General features: G+C 40.8%; 2 protein-coding genes and 1 long non-coding RNA gene across 3 annotated transcripts; all 3 read right to left on the bottom strand.

Moving 5' to 3' along the window:
* Positions 1–584: 584 nt before the first annotated feature.
* Positions 585–1,778, bottom strand: LOC113015235 (hepatic lectin-like). The gene is made up of 4 exons (XM_026157185.2): positions 1,599–1,778; positions 1,209–1,360; positions 980–1,104; positions 585–896 (listed from the first exon to the last, which is right to left on the bottom strand). The coding sequence occupies exons 1-4, from the start codon at positions 1,657–1,659 to the stop codon at positions 692–694; spliced, it is 543 nt and encodes a 180-aa protein (XP_026012970.2). The 5' UTR covers positions 1,660–1,778; the 3' UTR covers positions 585–691.
* A 125-nt stretch (positions 1,779–1,903) lies between these two features.
* Positions 1,904–5,273, bottom strand: LOC145423533 (uncharacterized). Its single transcript, XR_013904586.1, has 3 exons — positions 5,187–5,273; positions 4,981–5,061; positions 1,904–2,034 (listed from the first exon to the last, which is right to left on the bottom strand). It is a non-coding gene; the product is annotated as an uncharacterized LOC145423533 (long non-coding RNA).
* Positions 5,274–16,013: 10,740 nt separating this feature from the next.
* Positions 16,014–18,333, bottom strand: LOC113014863 (uncharacterized). Its single transcript, XM_026156646.2, has 2 exons — positions 18,199–18,333; positions 16,014–16,689 (listed from the first exon to the last, which is right to left on the bottom strand). Exon 2 carries the CDS (start codon positions 16,673–16,675, stop codon positions 16,286–16,288), a length of 390 nt encoding a protein of 129 aa, XP_026012431.1. The 5' UTR covers positions 16,676–16,689; positions 18,199–18,333; the 3' UTR covers positions 16,014–16,285.
* Positions 18,334–20,008: the final 1,675 nt, after the last annotated feature.

The raw sequence follows: 20,008 nt of genomic DNA, 5'->3' as shown, positions 1-20,008 counted from the left end.
TGATCTGCTGTGGAATGTTCTTTGTTTAAGAGTGTCTGTGTCTGCGTATATAAGATGTAAGGGCGGTGGCCACAATTCAGAGATGGTCCTGGTGTGGTTTAATAAACACATTGCAATGTGTTTATTAAGCTCACTTCAAATCAAGCTCACTGGATGTGTTGCAGGTTATTGTTAAATTTTCCACAACAATTACCAGGAAAATAATCACATTGTAGACCCGCTACTTGGATTTATGATTTTTGACTTTTTCTTTGCTCACATCTTAATAGTTCATTGTGGCGGTGTATGGAGGCAAAAAACAAACAAACAAACAAACAGAAAAACAGTGTAGTTGTCCAAAATTATAGCCCTTACTATAGATTAACTGTAAAATGGACTCCAAGAAAGAAAGTAACAAAATAAAAATACGTATATAGTTAATATCTAAATATTATTTCCTTGCAACAAATATATTTCCTTATAACATATATTTCAGGGGTATCAAAAAAGTTTTGGGATGTTATAATTCCTTCAAGTTGTGCAGGTGCTCCCACATTTCTTGTATATATTAAACAATTCAAAAAGGAAAAATATCAGATGCAAAATATTACTCAAATTTTATTTTAATATGTTGATTTTATTCTGTTTGTGAGACAACTTTAAAAATAAACCGCATCATTCCACTCTGGTGTTTATTAGACTGAACTGAATTTCAGTCACATACCTTTTTAAACTTTCCCCTTACTCCTGCTTTCTTACAAATACTTCTGTGAGGCTTTGAGCAAAATGCATCAAACCACCACTCCAGACTACCAGCTTCACTTTTTTCTCCCATCCTCACACAGTCCTCTCCATCAGGATGTTCTCCATGTGTCCCGTGCCAATTGTCTGGCTCCTTCATCCTCCAAAACGTCAAACTACGATATGAAGAACAGACAGAACTGGTTCAGTGAAAGTTTAATACAGGAAATTAACAAATATATTTTCACAACAATCAAACCTTTGATTTAGTTGTGACCCATCCACCCACAACCATCTGCCCTCTACTGCTGAGTCTGTCAGTCCGATCCAGAACTTGTCCTCAGCTTCAGTCATTACATCTCTCAGTCTTCTGTTCAGGAAAGTCTGATCAGTAAAAGAAGATTAAAATTACCTTGTTATTTCTGTGATGAGAAGGTGAAATATAAAGATGTGCTAAAACATTTGAGAACGTGAAAAGTGTTTCATACCTGCTCCTCCCTGCTGTCTATCTTAACCAGGTCTCCTCTTTTAGCTCTACACTCATCTCTGCTCTTGTTCCAGGATGATTGACTGATGGAGAAGTAATAGCACTTTCCTCCATGTTGCTCCCAGCCTTCTTCACATTTATAACATGCTTGATCTTTGAAGAGATTACAGCAACGACTTAAGTCAGGTGGATGAAATCACTGTTCATGTTTGTGTGATTTGGAGGCAGCAGGAGGCCAACCTTTTTAAACAATGTGTACACTATAGAGGGCGAGTCAATCAGCAGTCCAAAAGTTTAATCCAGCGTTGCAACGTTGGAGTCTCTAATGCTTACATCCAAGCTCCTTCAACTACAATGGCCTAGATCACTGAGAACATTCACATACGTTTACCTGAGACATTTGTGTTTCCACTTTCATTTCTGTTTTGGAGATCATCTTGTTTTTTGAACATTTGCTTCAATCTTATGTTGTCAAACACTGATTAAAAAAGGAAAATACAAATTATTCTGTGTCATTTTTGTTTTTTTTGTTTTTTTACTTAAATAAGACAGATTCTCTTTTTGAATTCTTTCAAAATGTTCACAATTTTACAAAAACAGCTCTTAAAAAGTAAAAAGAAAAGTTGGAAAAAAACCCACATTATAAAGGCTAGTTATAAATTATACACCATGTGTATTTACTAGTAAGAAGAACTAGCATCGCATCCACTCACCAGTAACAACAAGACCAATGACGGCAGCAGCCAGTAGACCACTGACAACCAGCAAGGCCAATCTCTCTGTGGTGACCTTTGACCTTTTGCTCAACACATCTTGTTGGTACCCCTCTGAAAAGTTAGCAGAGAAAGAAATGTTATAGAGATGTGGAAAAAGTTAATAAATGTATAGTTTATACAAACCACACATATAAAATAATCATATTGATTTAAGACAACGATGACCTTTCAGCATGTTTGAAAAATTATAAGTAAACATCAGCTACTACAAGGAGAAAAAGAACAGTGACCACAGTGGTTTGGCACTTTAAAAAGAAGTCACCCGCTGACACATTAGTGAACAGCAAAAATGTTCCTCAAATGACTGTTTGAGGCTTGTTTCAAAAGAAAGCCATTCCCCATGTTTACAGCCTTGTTCAAATGTCAGTGCAAAATAGATTAAACTGTGAAATCTGATTATTAAAGAAAGTCTCTAGGTTCAGTAAAAAAATGTAAGCAAGTGTGAAGCAGATATGATCAACATTTTTTAAAATGCAAAATAAATTGCAGACATGGGCACACAGAGACACCCACCCACACGCTAAGCCAGATCTCACTCCTCAGAGCAATTTCCTCTTCTTTTCTTTTTTTAAATGTCGACTTCTCTTTCACACTTGCTAATTAGAAACAAGTATGAACTATATGAATAGAAATTCACCACTACATATGTTGTATGACTTTACTGTACTGCATTATCTTTGTTCAGTTGTCTGATGCAAGTAGTTTAACATTTATCACCATTTATCATATCTCACATTTTACTTTTCTTAATTTCAATTCTAGTTATTTATTTATTTAGAGCCACATTTCATGATTGTGTCTGAACACAGTCCGTCCTCAAGGTTTTGATGAAAGTAGAAAGAATTTGATGTCTTAGTGTTAGTGGTGAAAAAGATTTTTATTTATTTTTCAAAGAGTGATTGACCAATATTTTTCTGAGATATTGTATTTTGACAGGTGAAAAACATTTTGACTGGGTTTCTTTTTTCGGTAAAGTCACACTACTTCACTCTATTAATTAACTCTGATTGAAAGCACACAGCAAATTCAAAAGTGTTAAATGTTTTTGTGTTAATAGTCTTCTTGCAAAATGGCCTGGTAAATGGCCTGTATTTATATAGCGCTTTTCTAGTCCCTAGGACCCCAAAGCGCTTTACATATCCAGTCATCCACCCATTCACACACACATTCACACACTGGTGATGGCAGCTACATTGTAGCCACAGCCACCCTGGGGAGCACTGACAGAGGCGAGGCTGCCGGACACTGGCGCCACCGGGCCCTCTGACCACCACCAGTAGGCAACGGGTGAAGTGTCTTGCCCAAAGGACACAACGACCGAGACTGTCCAAGCCGGGGCTCGAACCGGCAACCTTCCGATTACAAGGCAAACGCCCAACTCTTGAGCCACGATCGCTCAAGAGTTGGGCATTCGCCCAATAGAGTTAAAATAGTAAAATAGAGTTAATTTTACTCTAAGTAGAGTCACATTCTTTTAATGTAACTCTGAGGTGTAAAATGATAGTAGTTAAAATCGAGCGTTAAAAATGAGTGTTTCTCTGTCAAATCTGGAGGTGTTACAATGGAAACATTAACTCTTGACTTCTTAACTCTGAACTCCTACAGGAGCTATGACACCAACAGAGTAAATTCACAGACTCCGCCCACAGCACCATAGGCTCCAATCGAAGCTGAAGTGAAGCAGTTTCAGAACCTTTTGCTCTACATATTTGAGTTGTTTGCCATGCTTGGTAAGTCATTTTTTCAAAGATTGTTTCAATTATTTCTATTAGCTTTTACTTCTGTGGCTCTTTGGAGTTGAGACAAAGCTGTGTGAAAGGCATTAGCCATGTTGCTCGGTGATAGCATAATATTCTGTTTTAGCTAGCTGAAAGGTATTGTTTGCGGGCAAATACCACAGCCTTGAAAAAAGCTTGCATGTGAATTTTCAGTCAAACTTTTGGTCAAATACACCTAAAACAATGTCTAGAATGTGAAATGTTGGTATAATGGTGCTACTTGAAGCCTGAAAACGATCGCCCATAAAAAAAAACAAAACGAGCAAACAGCAGTAGCAGGCGTCCTGACTGGATTCTACGTTAGCATAGATCCCTCCAGAGTTTTGTGCACACGGTTTAGGTAAAAATGAAAAAGGTTGAGGTTTTACATTTAGTTCAGTATTACCTGTTGCCTGTGTCCTTGTCTTTTGGGAAAATACTTTACACAAGTAATGGCTCAAAGAGGATTCCTTTTTCTTTTTTTTTTTTACTGTGCTGCAATTGATTACTGGATTATTTGTGCCATTAATTAGTGTCAACTAATTTTTATTCAATCTCCGCACAGGATATGCTTGTGAAGATGGAATATGGGGGAGAGCAGAAGTGCGTTGAAGTTTCACAAAGGGATGAATGAAGGACATGCATATTGTATTGAAGAAATAAATGTTGAGAATGCTGTTATTTGCATTTACCAGCTCACCTATGTCAGACCTTTTGATAAACACAATTCTAATGAAAGTGAGAACATGTACACTGTTACATCTTTCAGAAAATGTTTTGAAATTGTGGTGCACAGTTCAGAATAAATGTTTTCAAAAAACATTGCGTCTTTTTAGTAAATGTTTATTTCCAAAAGAAATTTCTAGAAGTTCAGAACAGTAAAATTCCCGCTTTTTAGAATTAATTAGAAGATAACTCTTACATAGTTAAACTAAAACACTCTTTGAGAGTTAATATATAAACTCTTAACACCAAGTGTTAAATTATCAACTCCAGACAGATTTGGTGTTTAACACTAAATCAGAGTTAACGTACCAACTCTCCAAAAAGAGTTAAATTAACACTCTCTGGTGTGGACCCATATAGACACTTTAATAGTGTTGAAATCAAATCCGACAGTGTTAATTTGGACATGCTGGATTTGCTGTGCAATACTGCAAAACACACACACACACACACACACACACGCACACACACAGTCTGCAATCAAGAAAATCTATCATTACTGCTCCATACTTACCAAGTGACTCTGTTGTGGACCGCTGAGTCTTTGAGATTGTTACTTCAGAGTAAGTGGTGTCAGGCAACGAGGAAATGACAACTGTAACAAAAATATGAAACCAGATTTCTGCTCAAAGTGATGAAGCCTGGTGATTAAATGCAGGCAAAAAAAAAAGAAAAATAACAATTTTTAGGAGATTTTCTCCAATGATGAGATAAACTCACCATTAGCTTTCTTCTCTCTTGTAAACTTCACATCAGAGTATAGCACTCCAGCTTCAGACATTTTACTGTTGTGTGACTTTCAGTGAGTCTGAAAGAAACTTTTCACAAGATTCAAAATAGAAAGCATTTCCTGTCAAACAGAAAGAAGAGGAGGGCTTTAAAAACCTCCTGCCACAAAATGATTTCCGGTCTCTTAAATTCACAAACAGACATAATCCAAAATGAATTCCTATGACAAGAAATTTTCACATTGTCCAGTGTTGGTCTCGTGTCACAGACGTTTCAGGCTGACTCTGTCTAATGGAAACAGAAAGAGTCCTGTCCACCACCTTGATCTTGGGCTCAGCTTTCATTACTAACAAAATGGTCTGACACACACTGGTATCTTGACACAATCTCCCACTGATCCATTCAGCCACAAAAATCCAGCATATTTGTTTGTCGTTTAATAATGACTCAGGGTTCGTGAATATCATCGAGCATCATTTACTTCGAAACAAAGCAACCATTACACGTTAGTCATCACATTCCAGGGGGCGGGTCCCTTTTCTCTTGCCCCGTCTCACTGCGTGCATGCGCAGCATACTAGTACGGAACAGGTATATTAAAGCAGCATTAATGAACAACATTGGTCAGATGTTCTACATCCCCTCTCTTTAGCTTATGGCTGTATAAACTGCTAACAACACCTTTAGCAATAACACATTAACAACATGTCCATATCATAACATTCTAGCCTAAACATTAACGAATTACTTCACACCTTGAACTGTGTCATTGGTAAGGACACGGTGAGCATTTAACTTTGCTGACATCACATCACGTGTACTGTCCACTTTTTTTTTTCTTTCGTGTTACAGTCCATCTCTTATGCCTTAGTGTTCATACTTGGGGTTTGGTTTGCAGACTCTCCCATATCGTGTGATGTAAGCATCACGTGCCGGGCGACAGGGGGACTGGACTGGGGCTTGTGTGAAGTGTTGCGTGTGGCTATGTGTTTGTTCGTCGGTGTGTGTCACGGGTTCTTGGATGTGCTGTGGGGAGTCAGTGGTTGGTGGTTGGGCTGCGGTGTAATCATCACGGGAATCTCCGTGTGGTGGTGGCGGTTCAGAGACTGGGAGGATATGTCTGCGGTTTCGCCTGTACTCTCCAGCTCCTGACTGGACGATGTACGATCTGGGCTCTTTGCAGGCTTCCTTGATGGTTCCTAAGGAGTCATGTCCTTGACGCGTTTGCATCCGCACAACCTCACCTGGCATGAGGGGGCAGAGGGGTCTGCTGGACTTGTCATAGTATCTCTTTTGTGCCTGGCGCTTGTGAAGTAGGTTTGTTTTAACTGTTTTGTTGCTTTTGGGGCTGGGAACGAGCAGACGTCTACACATGGGTAGGGTCGTGCGCGTCTGTCTTGACATCAGCCTTTCAGCTGGGGAACCTAGTGTGTTGTCACGTGGCACGTTGCGGAGATTGAGTAGGTTAAGGAAGACATCCGTTCCATCTCTCTTTGATCTTTCCATCAATTGCTTTGCACTGCGAACCGCACGTTCAGCCAATCCATTGGCCTGCAGGTATTCTGGGCTACTTGTCACATGAACAAAGTCCCATGCTGAAGCAAAGTCTGCAAAGCGTTGGCTGGTGAACTGAGTGCCGTTGTCTGATATTACTTTGTGCGGGCTGCCATGGACAGAAAAGTGTCTTTTGAGCTTTGTGATGACAGTGTTGGCGGTTAGGTCTGGAAGCAGGTCTACTTCGACCCAACCTGAGTAAGAGTCGACTACAACCAGGTGATGTTGACCGTTCCACTCGAAGATGTCTGTGGCGACGGTTGACCAGGGTAGGTCCGGCACTGGATGTAGCTTTAACGGCTCTTTCTGTTGATGTGGCCTTGTGCTGTTGCACACTGGACATGCAGCTGTTTCTTGCTCAATATCTGCTGTCATTGTGGGCCAAAACACAATGCCACGGGCCCTGCGTTTGGTAGCTTCCATGCCTGGGTGCCCTCTGTGGAGGATGACGATATAATCTTTTTGCAAAGATTTGGGAATCACTGTTTTCAGCCCTTTCATGACAATGCCATCTTCCAGAGTGAGTTCGTCTCGATATGGGTGGTATTGACGAAGTTCTGTGGGCAGCTGAGTTTGTCTGCAAGGCCATCCTCTCATTATGACAGTGCTCAGTTTCTGTAGCTCTGGATCTGAGGCAGTGTGTTCCTTTAGCTGCATCAGCCTGTAAGAAGAGATTTGCTGGATCGACATGATCTCGTAGTCAGCTGTTTCATCACTGTTCTGATCCGTCGAGGGTGTGGGAGCACGGGATAAAGTGTCGGCGAGGTACATCTGCGAGCCTTTTTTGTACACTATCTGAAAGTTGTACTTTTGTAGCCTAAGCATCATGCGTTGCAGTCTGGCTGGAGCTGAATGTATTGGCTTGTTCAAGATAGTGACTAATGGCTGATGATCAGTTTCAATTTGGATTTGTTTCCCATAGATGTAATCATTAAACTTGGAACAACCAAATACGACTGCAAGAAGCATAGCGCGTTTCTGTCTGTGTCAGAGTACGAGATGAGTAGGCAATCGGGGCGCCTTCTTGGAGGCATGCAGCCCCGAGTCCATACTGCGATGCGTCACACGTTAGCGTGACGGGTTTCTTTACGTCGTAGTATCTGAGGGTAGGAGGACTGGTCAGGCTTCGTTTTAAAGCATCGAATGCATCTTGATGCTGCTTGAGCCAACACCACTGTACGTCTTTGCACGTTAGCTCCCGAAGTGGGGCTGAAAGCTCGCTGAAATTAGGAATGAACTTTCCTAGGTAATTAATCATCCCTAAGAAGCGTTGGAGAGCTGTGACGTTTTCAGGTGTGGGCATCTCTTCAATTGCTTTGGTCTTTGCTGGGTCCGGCTTCAAGCCCTCGCTTGTGAAGACGTGGCCAACGTAGCAGGCTTCTTTGAGACTGAATTTGCACTTCAGGGGGTTAAGTCTCAGCTTGACTTCCCTTGCACGATCGAGTACTTTTCTGAGATTGTGTTCATGCTCTTTCATATCTCTTCCACCGATGAGTATGTCGTCGACAATGATAGCACAGGGGTATCCAGCAAAGATCTGCTCCATTGCACGCTGGAACACCTCACTGGCTGAGTTTATTCCATATGGCATTCTTAGAAAGCGGAATCTGCCAAACGGTGAGCTGAAAGTTGTGAGCATGGATGATTGGTGGTCAAGTGTTATCTGCCAAAAGGAGCATTTCGCATCCAAGATGGAAAAGACTTTGGAGTTAGGCATTTGGGCGGCTATCTCCTCTATAGTACGCATAGGATGATGTGGGCGTTTTAGTGCTTTATTCAAGTCTCTTGGATCGATGCAGAGTCTGATCTCATCTGAATTTTTCTTGTGGGTCGCCACCATGGACGACACCCATTCTGTTGGCTCTGTGACAGGGGTGATCACACCCAACTCGACCATACGGGTTAATTCTGCTCTAACCTAGCATTGGAACCGGTATTTTGCGTGCTGGCTTTATTACTGGTGTGACTTCTGGGTCTATTTTCATGGAATAGGTAACCGGAAGTTTACCTTCGAAGAGGTCTGAATACTCTGAGAAGATCTGTTCTGAAAAGGTGCTTTCCACTTCCTTAGTCACGTGGTGGACTTCTTTGTTTAGTGTGATTAATTGTAAGTGAAGTGAGTCTGGTAAGCCAAGTAGGGGTTGTACGTCTCGTTTCACTATGAAGAACTGCAGAGGGTAGTCCTTGCCTGCAGAGTGGCATGAGAGTGTTGCTGTGCCAGCTGTTTGGATTTCCTCTCCCCCATATGCCACCAGTTTAGTGTTTCGTGATGGCATGAGTTTTTCATCATGTCTCAGTTGTTCAAAAAGGTTAGCTGGCATGACATTACATTTGGCGCCAGTGTCCACTTTGAGCTCTAAGGGTTTTCCATTAATATGCACCGTGGTGAAAATGTCATTTTTGTATGGAAACCAGGGATTTATAGTGTCTGTCAATTCCATTCACATAGAACATTTCTTCATCGCTGCCGTGCGCCTGCATTTCAATGTGGTTTACGGGTCTCTTTTTGAATTGCCGTGTTTGTGATGACTTGCAGCATTTCTGGAAATGATTCCATTTTTGGCACTTATGGCATTGCTGGCCATATGCTGGGCATTTGTCCCTTTTTGCCTCGTGGCTGCCCCCGCAGTTGTTACAGTTTGTGATTGCGTGAGCGAGCCTATGTTCTGGATGCGTTGCACGCCGTACATTGCCTGTCTTTGTCTTGACTTTGTGTGGATGTTTTTTCTTTATTGTGTGATGCAAAGTGTCGACCTTTGCTGCCATTTGCTTTGGAGCCGCTAGAGCTTTCGTATGTCGATCTGTCTGCTCGAATATCTGGCACATTTCAATTGCTTTGCTCAAAGTTAAGTCGCTGTCGCGCAGCAATTGCTTTCTCATGCTGTCGCTGTTTATGCCACAAACGAGTCTCTCTGATGAGCTCGTCTTTAAGCTGGCCAAATTTACAACTGCCTGCCTTACTTTTTAAGTCACTCACATAAGACTCAATTGTTTCATCTGGCCGTTGGTTTCTGGTGTTAAACTTGTGCCTTTCCATTGTTATGTTTGTTTGGGGATTACAGAGTTCACGAAATTTGCGCTTTAGACATTCCGGGTCTTCTCTCGATTCTGCTTCGGTCACCAGTCGTCTGTGTTCTCCTTCCCCCGCGTGCGCAGCGGGTGTATAAACGAATGCGCACTCCCGCTCGATGGCTTCAGAGCCGGCTAGGTTTAGCAGGATGAACGCTCTGGTCCGAGCATCCTTATCGGAATGAGCAGCGGCTATAAATATGTCATATTCCTGCTCAAATATACGCCACTTCTCGGCGATGTTTCCACAAAACACCAATGGGTCTGGTCTACGGAATCCGTCCGACATGGTCGTTGACGTTTAATAGTCTCTTGCTACGATAGCCTAGCAACGCTAGCTGGTTACTTGCTTGCTTCGTCCGTAAAGTGTTGGGAAAACTTTAGTCTTACCACTCCGTCAGCAGTGCTGGAGTAGATGACCGAACCACAACTTCTGACACCATGTTTGTCGTTTAATAATGACTCAGGGTTCGTGAATATCATCGAGCATCATTTACTTCGAAACAAAGCAACCATTACACGTTAGTCATCACATTCCAGGGGGCGGGTCCCTTTTCTCTTGCCCCGTCTCACTGCGTGCATGCGCAGCATACTAATACGGAACAGGTATATTAAAGCAGCATTAATGAACAACATTGGTCAGATGTTCTACAATATTCAAGTGCAGAAAGTGGACACAACAACATAAATAACTCTACAACATGAAGCTGCCAGACACAGAAATTAAAACCAACCAGACAGGAAGCACAAGACTTGTTGCATCCGATAACAAATTAAAAAAAAAAAAAAAAAAAACACACACACACACACACACACACACACACACACACACACACACACACACACACACACACACACACACAGTTAGCAACAGTTCCTCAGTTTGTTCTGCTGTTGACCTTTGCCTTAAATGCTTGAAACTTTCAAAGCTAATTGAGTTCTCTCTTTTTTTCTATAGTCAAATGATATCATTGGTTTTAGTTTTACGTTATTTTAAGTTACAACACTGGCATGTACACAGAGCTTTTCTAATCTTACAAACCACTCAGTCTACTTACACTACAAATAAGAATGCAGGCAGTTTAGAGTAATAGAATAACCTAAAATGCAGATCTGTGGACCGTTCGTGACGCCATGTTAAAACTGTCTCTCCATTGTAAGAACTGCAGTCCTGTAAACATTAACTTTTTATAAATCATTTGACAACCAGCAGAAAGTTTTTGTAGTATTTAGAGCCATAGTGAGATATTTCTTTAAACAATGTATTTTTATTAAGAGTTTTTTCTTCATACATATAAACAGAAAGAGAAGAAAAGGGTTACATATGATCTGTACATTTGGGGTAGTTAGCCCAACACTTCCCACTTAGCAAAATTGGTATGGCCTAGATCTGGCCCACACAATGTGCTTACACAAGGCCCACATACCGCAAAGATTGACAGCCCTTTGGTGGCCCAGATCTGGTTTGCCAGATGTGGCCCCACACATGGGCCAGCACAAGGCCACTTGCAGACACACTGGTGGTTCTGTGTTGGCCCATGTGTGGACTACCTCTGGCAAACCTAATCTTGGCCACCAAAGGGCCGTCATTCTTTGCGGTATGTGGGCCATGTGTAAGTTGTGTGCAGCCACGGACCAGTTGTAGACACACTGTTCTGTGCTGCCCAGATGTCAGCCTATTGTGTACTTTAATCAAGCCATGTCATAACAATATGTGCCAGAACATGCAAAAGTAACATGATGAAACTCAATGAATGGACTGACTCTTATATAGCACTTTTCTAGTCTCCCAGATTACTCAAAGTGCTCTGTACAACATGCCACATTCACACACTTTCTCTAAACTGAAAGAGACTGGGACAAGAGACAAGACCAGCACATGTGGATCAGTGAGGCTTCAGCAGTTTTGCATCTGTCACAAACAATATGGAGAGAATTTAGGATAGATACAAGTTAATCTGGATTTTGAGAAATGGGTTCTTTGCACCACTGCAAACTGGATTAAACCAGGGCGGGCACATAATGATGTTGTGTTTACGTGTTTGAATATGGAGGCACATGTTTCGTCAGAGATTGTCATGTCTAAATCTTCTACTACAGTGTCTTGAGTTTTGATGAGGTATGTGTCAAGTTTCATAGTAAGATATTTCTTTAAAACAGATGGGCATGCTGCCCTCTTCTGGTGTAAGTACAATTTTATTTATATAGCACATTTCTAGATAAAAGATCTCAAACTGCTTCCCAAAGTATAAAACAAAAACAGAAGTTAATAAAATGCAATTCTAAAAAGATGTGTTTTTAGTTGTTTTTTTAAAAGTGACCACTGAGTCTGCAGATCTTGAATTCCGAGGAAGAGAGTTCCACAGTCTGGCGGCCACAGTGGCAAAAGCTCTACCACCCTTGGTTTTCAGCCTTGTATGCTGAATAACAAGTAGGCCCTGTTCACAAGGCCTCAGGGACCTACTAGGGACATAGGGCTGTAAAAGTTCAATGATGTACGCTTGTGCTTGTCCTTGAAGAGCTTTAAATGTCAGAACCAGTACCTTAAAATGGACTCTAAATTCAACGGGGAGCCAGTGCAGCTGTATAAGCAACAGTGTCACATTGGACTACTTAGATGTTTTTGTCAGAAGCCTTGCAGCAGCATTTTGGACAACCTGCAGACGCTCCAGGGAGTTTTTGTTTAGACATGTAAACAGTGAATTACAGTAGTCCAATCGTGATGAAATGAATGCATGAATAACAATCTCCAGTTCAGTATGAGATACTATAGGGCTCAATTTAGAGATGTTTCTTAAATGATAGAAGCAGGAAAGAACCAGAGATTTGATGTGAACATCCAGAGTAAGAGCAGAATCAAAGGTTACCCCGAGGTTCCCGATAGACGATTTCACAAATGTTGAAAGAGGACCGAGTGGAGAATGCGTGTAATGGACCCAGGTGCGTACACAAGTGAGCAGACGGGAGTGAGCTTTAACAGAAGGCGAGCCTTTAATATGGCTGAAAACAAGGTGTACAAATACAGCAGGGATAACGTGGCTAAACAGAAACCTAAACTGGGAACAAACGATGGTGAGGCTATGGCTTGGAAGACAACAGACCAGGCATGGAAACACGGAGGGTGGGAACACAGACGACGCGACACAGACTGTAAGAAACACAGAGACTAAATACACATGAGGGATGATCAGGGGAAGTGGCCACACATGGGAACGCAGCTGACACACATGAACTTAACGACAGGACAGGAGGAGTGAAACTGAATACACAGACAGTGAATGCAGGCCTTCAAAGTAAAACAGGAAACATGAGACACGAACCGGGGAGACGTAGTACAGGGGGAGGTGACAATACTGACAGCATGAACTTGACAGTACAAGACGCACAGACATAAACACACGAAGGGCAAGGGAGACGTAATGCAAGGGTGATATATACAAATGGCTGGACTACCTTAATGAACCTAAACAATCAATAAACATCAAAATAGACTAAACACAAAACACCGGGTCGCACGACCCAGGACCATGACACCAAGAGCATTTATTATGTTAGGTACATGTCTGTCCGGAGCACATACAAGGACTTCAGTCTTTTCTTCATTAAGTTGGAGGAAGTTGTCAGCGATCCAGCCTTTGATGGATTCTAAGCACACATTTAGAATCTGCAGCTTAGAAACATCTTCAGGTTCAAAAGAAATATATAACTGGATGTCATCTGCGTAGCAGTAGTAGCAAATGTCCTCAAAGGGCTCAAAACATGCTGGAGAGGAAGTAGATATATTAAAAACAATAAGGGCCCCAGCACAGAACCTTGTGGCACACCATAAGACAGGGATGTGTACTTAGAGACCGCGACAGAAAAATATTGTTCATAGAGATACTATGAAGCAGAGTTGCAGTCTTACACGCCTCTCTGCAGCTTCTCTCTTCCTGCTACCCCCCCAAAAACCCATCTCCATAGAGACTGTGCCAGCTCCCAAACAGACAAAAACAAACTAAAAACCAGCAACAAACAACTTAAACATAAACAATTACAAAGAAAGAACAATAAAGTATCCACATCTGAACCAAAGAGTAAAACAGTGAAATGTGGATTATTAAATATTAGGTGATCAATTGATCAACAAATCGATTCACTCTGCCTTACAGAAACCTGGTTGCAGCAGGATGATTATTGTGGGTGATTTTAACATCCATGTAGATTCTAAAAATGACAGCCTCAACATGGCATTTAATCTGTTATTAGACTCAACTGGTTTCTCTCAAAATGTAAAAGAACCCACCCACCACTTTAATCACACTCTAGATCTTGTTTTAACATATGGCATAGAAACTGAACATTTAACAGTGTTTCCTGAAAACCCTCTCCTGTCTGATCATTTCCTGATAACATTTACAATAATTGATTACACAGCAGTGGAGAGTAGACTTTATCAAAGTAGATGTCTTTCTGAAAGCGCTGTAACTAAGTTTAAGAATATAATCCACCCACTGTTATCATCTTCAATGCCCTGTACCAACATAGAGCAGAGCAGCTATCTGAACGCTACCCCAACAGAGGTCAATTATCTTGTTAATAATTTCACCTCCTCACTACGTACGACTCTGGATACTGTAGCTCCTGTGAAAACTAAGGTCTCTAATCAGAGGTACCTGACTCCGTGGTATAATTCTCAAACACGTACCCTAAAGCAGATGACTCGTAAGCTGGAGAGGAAATGGCGTGTCACAAATTTAGAGGATCATCATTTAGCCTGGAGAAATAGTTTGCTGCTTTATAAGAAAGCCCTCCACAAAGCCAGAACATCTCACTATTCGTCACTGATTGAAGAAAATAAGAACAACCCTCAGTTTCTCTTCAGCTCTGACTGTTTTGGAGTGTAATTTGTTTCATAGTTAGATGCCTGACTGACAACTGTATAAAACGAAAACTACACACAATATTCGAAGCACATTGCGCACACTATGGGAATTTACGACTGTGCGTAAATTCCCCCTAATTTTGGTATGATCCGAGCTTGGGCACTAGGCGAGGGGGCGGGGGGAGCTACTGCCTGCGAGTGCGCTGTTGGAAATGTGCAGCCAGGGAGACAGAGGAGAGCTTCAGTTTGACCAGGAAGCAAATCATCCGTACTGGACAAATAATGTAAATACGACGGTTTATCACAAAAGATTGATATCAAACTGATCACTTGACCCATATTACGTTACTTGCTCTTTGAGTGAATCAACAAATGGCGAAATGAAAAGCCGAACCACAACAATACTGTTTTTTAGAGAGTCTTAGCTTACATGTGTGTTTATTTCATATTTTCAGTTATTACCCTCCACGGCTAAATAAAGCTCTCTAAATCGGTTTCAGGTATGTACTGATGAACACAACAATGGACATAAGGGGCTTCTTTCAAGAAAAAACTCAGGTAGATGTTATTTTATATATTATGCTTTGTATGTTGTTTAGTATATTTCTATGCAAAACAAGAGCATTTTCAGCACACAGCAGTATATTCACAGTTGAAACCAGATATTTACATACACTTTTTTTTTTACTGTTACTGTTAAACATCAATTTAGAGTAAACTTGTTTTGTTTTAAGATAAATAAATATTGAAATATCATTTGAATTAGTTAAATGTCAGAATAACGAGAGAAAGAGCTGTCTATTTTAATCACTTTCATCAAATTTAGGAGTACATCTACACTAAGTTTATTGTTAATTAATAAGAAACTCCAGACGATTCCATTCTGAGCTTAAGAAGCTTCTGATAGGTTAGTAGAGTCCATGTGAGTAAATTGGTGGCACACCTGTGGATGCATATAAGGCAAAACACAGAGCCTGTTTCTTTGACATGGGAAAATCAAGAGATGTCAACCAAAACACCAGGAAAAGAATTGTGGAGCTCCATAAGTGTGGCTCAATTGTGAATACAATTTGGGTAATACAGACAATTTCTCTCTTTACTCTTAATTTTAACAATTTCTTAAAATATTTATTAATGTAAAAAAAATAAACAGTCTGATGTGATGTTACAATTAAAAAAGTGTTTGTGTTTTTATCTGAAGAGTGTGTAAATATCTGGTTTCAACTGTATATTTGATGATGTTGGTGTTTGGCTAGATTGTCAGCACAAAGAGGGAGAGAGAGGAACAGCAAGGGAACAAGAGCAGGTGAGACATGTCAGACATTCTCTGAATATTTGCTTAGTCATTCTTTTATTGTTTTTATGTTTTCATTGCAAGAAACTTTATTTCAATTGGTGAAACAAGGCAGCAAGGACTGAAGTGTAGTAAAAGAAACTTTACAGGTTTTAAGAGGTTTAATATTTTTGGTTAATGTGAGCATGATCAAAACCCTGAAAATGGATTTCAGATCTACTATAACAGTCTACATTGTTAAGCTGTGGTAAATGAAGGCTGCCTGTGGACATCAGATGTCATACAAATCTCTGCATGCCTACTGACTGTTTCAACCAAGAGTATAAGTGTAATGGAGAGTCCCGCCTTTGGTCAGGAAGCAGTCATGCTGATAGGTTCCCACCTTGAGCTGCCTTTGGCAGACTCCCAGCTGATCATCAAAGACCAAGTCTACGTCATAAACCTCGAGGGTCAGCGTGTCATTTTCCTCAGTGTAGAAATAGGAGAATTCCTCTTCCCACCAGGGGTTCGGGTCATTGTAGCGAACAGATGTTTTACCCAGAGAAGTAGAACCAGAGGACACTGTGACATAGGCATCTGTGGTTAACAGGACAACGGTGGGAAGATCAGTCGCTCGCAGATCATACACCTTGAGTTGGGCTTCGACCATGATTGAACTGCACATGAGCAGCAAAAGGACGAGGGGCACACTAGAGTCCATGGCTTTGCTGGAGGCTGTGGAGAAGGAAAAGTAGATTTACATTTTAGCCAGGATACCTGGATCGACACAGTCAGCCTTGTGAGGGTCTATTTTATATTGGAACACATTTATGCAATCCTCAGCATTGTCTACATATATATTCTCTGTGGACATTGCAGTGAACGGTGTTCCTGAGTCTGTACAGACATTTTCACTAAACAACTGTGTATGTTTTTAATGCAGTGCTCCATATCAACTCTCTTCTCCTTTACTTCTCTCATAACTACTTCACAGTAGACTCCACTCTTAAAATTAAATGCATCTTGTGGCGGAGGTGTGGTCCGGGGCGCGGCTGCAGGGGAGAAGTGGTGCAGTGAGCTCAACGGGGCGGTGCTGGTGAGAACAGCTGATGGCGATTTGGACTGATGGTGGTTTTCCTTCCTTTTATATAGTGAGGTGGAGAGGAGCGGAGGAGGAAGACGCTGCGGGAACTGACCGACGGTGTTCTGTTATAATTCCGTGGACACTCTCAATAAATGTGGAATCTGATGATAACAACCTGTGTGTGGGTGTATCTGTGCATAGCATACGTCACACATCTATTGGTAACAGTAAAACTGAGTGATCCACTTCCACTAGCCAGTAGTTTGGAAACAGCAAAGTAAGCCACCATTACAACCTTTACAGTCAACATAACAAAAAAGTATATAAAATCACAAATACCTAACATTAAACAGGAAAAAAAGGTTTGACAAATCAGAGACCTGTAGAAATGCTATGTATAGTCCTGATCCCCCAAAAGAAAGAAGCTTATTCCTTTGTTATTTAATATTAAACAATATTTTGAATATTGAGTGAATTTTCCATGGGCACAGTTCAGGTATTCTTTGGGTTTCAGGAAAGTTCTTTAGGATTTTTCATGCTATGTGTAACATGTCTTCTTGCCTATTCACAGTCAATTCTGTGTGTTATAGGAAAAAAGCTTTTTCAAAGCAAAATGTTTTCTGTTGTCTTCACATTATAAAACATTTAGCATAACTAAAAACAGTAACAACATGATCTAACTCAGCGGTCTCCAACCTTTTTTGCGCCACAGACCGGTTTATGCCCGACAATATTTTCATGGACCGGCCTTTAAGGTGTCGCGGATAAATACAACAAAATAAAACTAGTACCGGTACTGAAAAAAAGAAAATGTATTCATAACACACATGAAAAGACCCAGGAAAACCAAGTAAACGATAAAAACGATAACAAAATAACGCTGAAAACCGATAAAAACCCTGAAAACTATACATTTCACACCTGAGCCTCAACTCGCGCAGCCCGGTACCAAACGACTCACGGACCGGTACCAGCCCGGGGGTTGGGAACTGCTGATCTAACTCATCTGGGAATTATGAGTTTGGATCCATTTTAGTAAATCAGAGGGTCACAAATGGCTTTTAGAGCACATGTTATTCTGATTGGATTAGAACAAGGAAAGCGTTACACTGTAGACTTTTAATTTGAGCAGAAAGCAAGAAGCAGTTCTAAACTCTTACCTGTAGCTTGGTCTTGTCTCTCGCCACGTTACCTGCTGTTCAGGATGTTTTAGAGGCTGACTTATCAGCTTTATGTCAACAATACACTGGCCACACAACCTGCTCAACTCCCATGATTATATAATATGTCCGAATTGGAACATCTGCTTATGGTGTCTTGTTTGGCCACCTTCTCCAAACTCTCAGAGTGCTGTGAAACCGTGTCACATCCAACTTGTTAGATGTGACACTGGCCACTGTTGTCACTTGATCCTCCTTAGCTGTTAGTTTTCAGTGTGCAGGGCAGTACAGTTTGTTTGTTTTTACAGTCTAGGTATGCATGTGAGGAAGTAAAAAAGACAAAAATTTGTAACAGCCAGGCAGAAGCTGATTTTGTGAAGAGTGAATAATGGATTTAAATGCTGACAAAATGGGACGTGGAAAATAACTTGAGTAAACCAAAAACGAGCCTTTATTGTGGCTGATACCAAAACACAAGAAACAAGGCGAGGTAAATATCCTTCGTGGTCCAACCTATCCCAGAATTCATAGTGAGCCATCCGTCCACAACCATGTGCCACCTTTATATTGTTAAATTGTTTGTTTGATATGCTTTTACATTTTCATGTGAAGCACTTTGTTATAGTTTCTTGTCTTAAAAAGTGCTATATAAATAAATTTTACTTACTTACTTACTATTCAACTCAAGCAGCTGAAGTTGTAGGATTAACAGATGCATATTAAATGATTTAAAATCCACAACTTACCTTATATAGATATACACTAACAGTCAAAAGTTTGAACACAGCTTCTCATTTAATGTTTTTTCTATATTTTTACTACTTTCTACATAGTAGAAACAAACGGAAGACATCAGATATATGAAGCAAGATATATGGAATTATGTAACAAAGAAAAAAATGATAAATAAGTCTAAATGTGTTTTATATTTTAGATTCGTGAATGTAGACACCCTTTGCCTTCTCTCAGTGAGCTTCATGATGTAGTCACCTGAAATGGTTTTCACTTCACAGGTGTGCCTTGTCAGGGTTCATTTGTGGAATTTCTTGCCTTCTTAATGGGGTTGGGACCATCACTTGTCATGTGGAAAAAGTCAAGCTAGTACACAATACAATACAATTTTATTTGTATATCACATTTAAAACAAGAGGTATGCCAAAGTGCTTCATAGAACCAATTAAGAGCAATAACAGGTACAAATACACTGACAGGTGGGAGACATAACTAACCAATAATACAACAGACACAGTAGGCACAAGCCAAAAGGCTGAAGGTTAAATCATTATAAACATTAATCAGAGCAAAACGATAAAATGCAGTACACTTACAAATGCGGGCTCTAGGCAGCCGGGAAGGCTAGGCTAAATAAACACGTTTTTAATTGAGATTTAAAAGATTGAATTGGATCAGACACTCGAATAGCTTGAGGGAGATTATTCGAGAGGTAGGGTGCAACAGAGGCAAATGTGCGGTCACTTCTGGTCTTAAGCCGAGATCTAGGTCCCACCAGGAGCATTTGGCCTACTGATCTAAGCGCTCTCCTAGGGGTATAAAGGCTGAGGAGATCAGTAAGATAGCTGGGCACGGTATTATTTATGATTTTAAAAGTGATCAATAAGATTTTAAAATCAATACAATATTTAATAGCCAGTGCATGTCAGAAAGAACTGGAGTAGTAGACTCAAACCTACCAGTCCCAGTTAAGAGACGCGCAGCAGCATTTTGAACAAGCTGCAGTTTGTGAACTAGGGCAGCAGAGGTGACAGCCCTATTTGACAACTGTTAGAATTCATATTATGGCAAGAACCAA

The sequence above is a fragment of the Astatotilapia calliptera genome, chromosome 22 (genome assembly GCF_964374335.1).
Source record: "Astatotilapia calliptera chromosome 22, fAstCal68.1, whole genome shotgun sequence".
NCBI classification, from domain to species: domain Eukaryota; kingdom Metazoa; phylum Chordata; class Actinopteri; order Cichliformes; family Cichlidae; genus Astatotilapia; species Astatotilapia calliptera.
The sequence above is the reverse complement of the archived record's forward strand: the minus strand, read 5'-3'. Positions and strand labels throughout refer to the sequence as shown.

Coding starts and splice junctions, on each gene's coding strand:
- LOC113015235 (XM_026157185.2), bottom strand. CDS start 1,659: ATGTTCAAAAAACAAGATGATCTCCAAAACAGAAATGAAAGTGGAAAC. Junction 1,105..1,208: donor TAGACAGCAGGGAGGAGCAG/GTATGAAACACT, acceptor TTTACTGATCAG/ACTTTCCTGAACAGAAGACT. Junction 897..979: donor GGGTCACAACTAAATCAAAG/GTTTGATTGTTG, acceptor TTCATATCGTAG/TTTGACGTTTTGGAGGATGA.
- LOC113014863 (XM_026156646.2), bottom strand. CDS start 16,675: ATGGACTCTAGTGTGCCCCTCGTCCTTTTGCTGCTCATGTGCAGTTCA.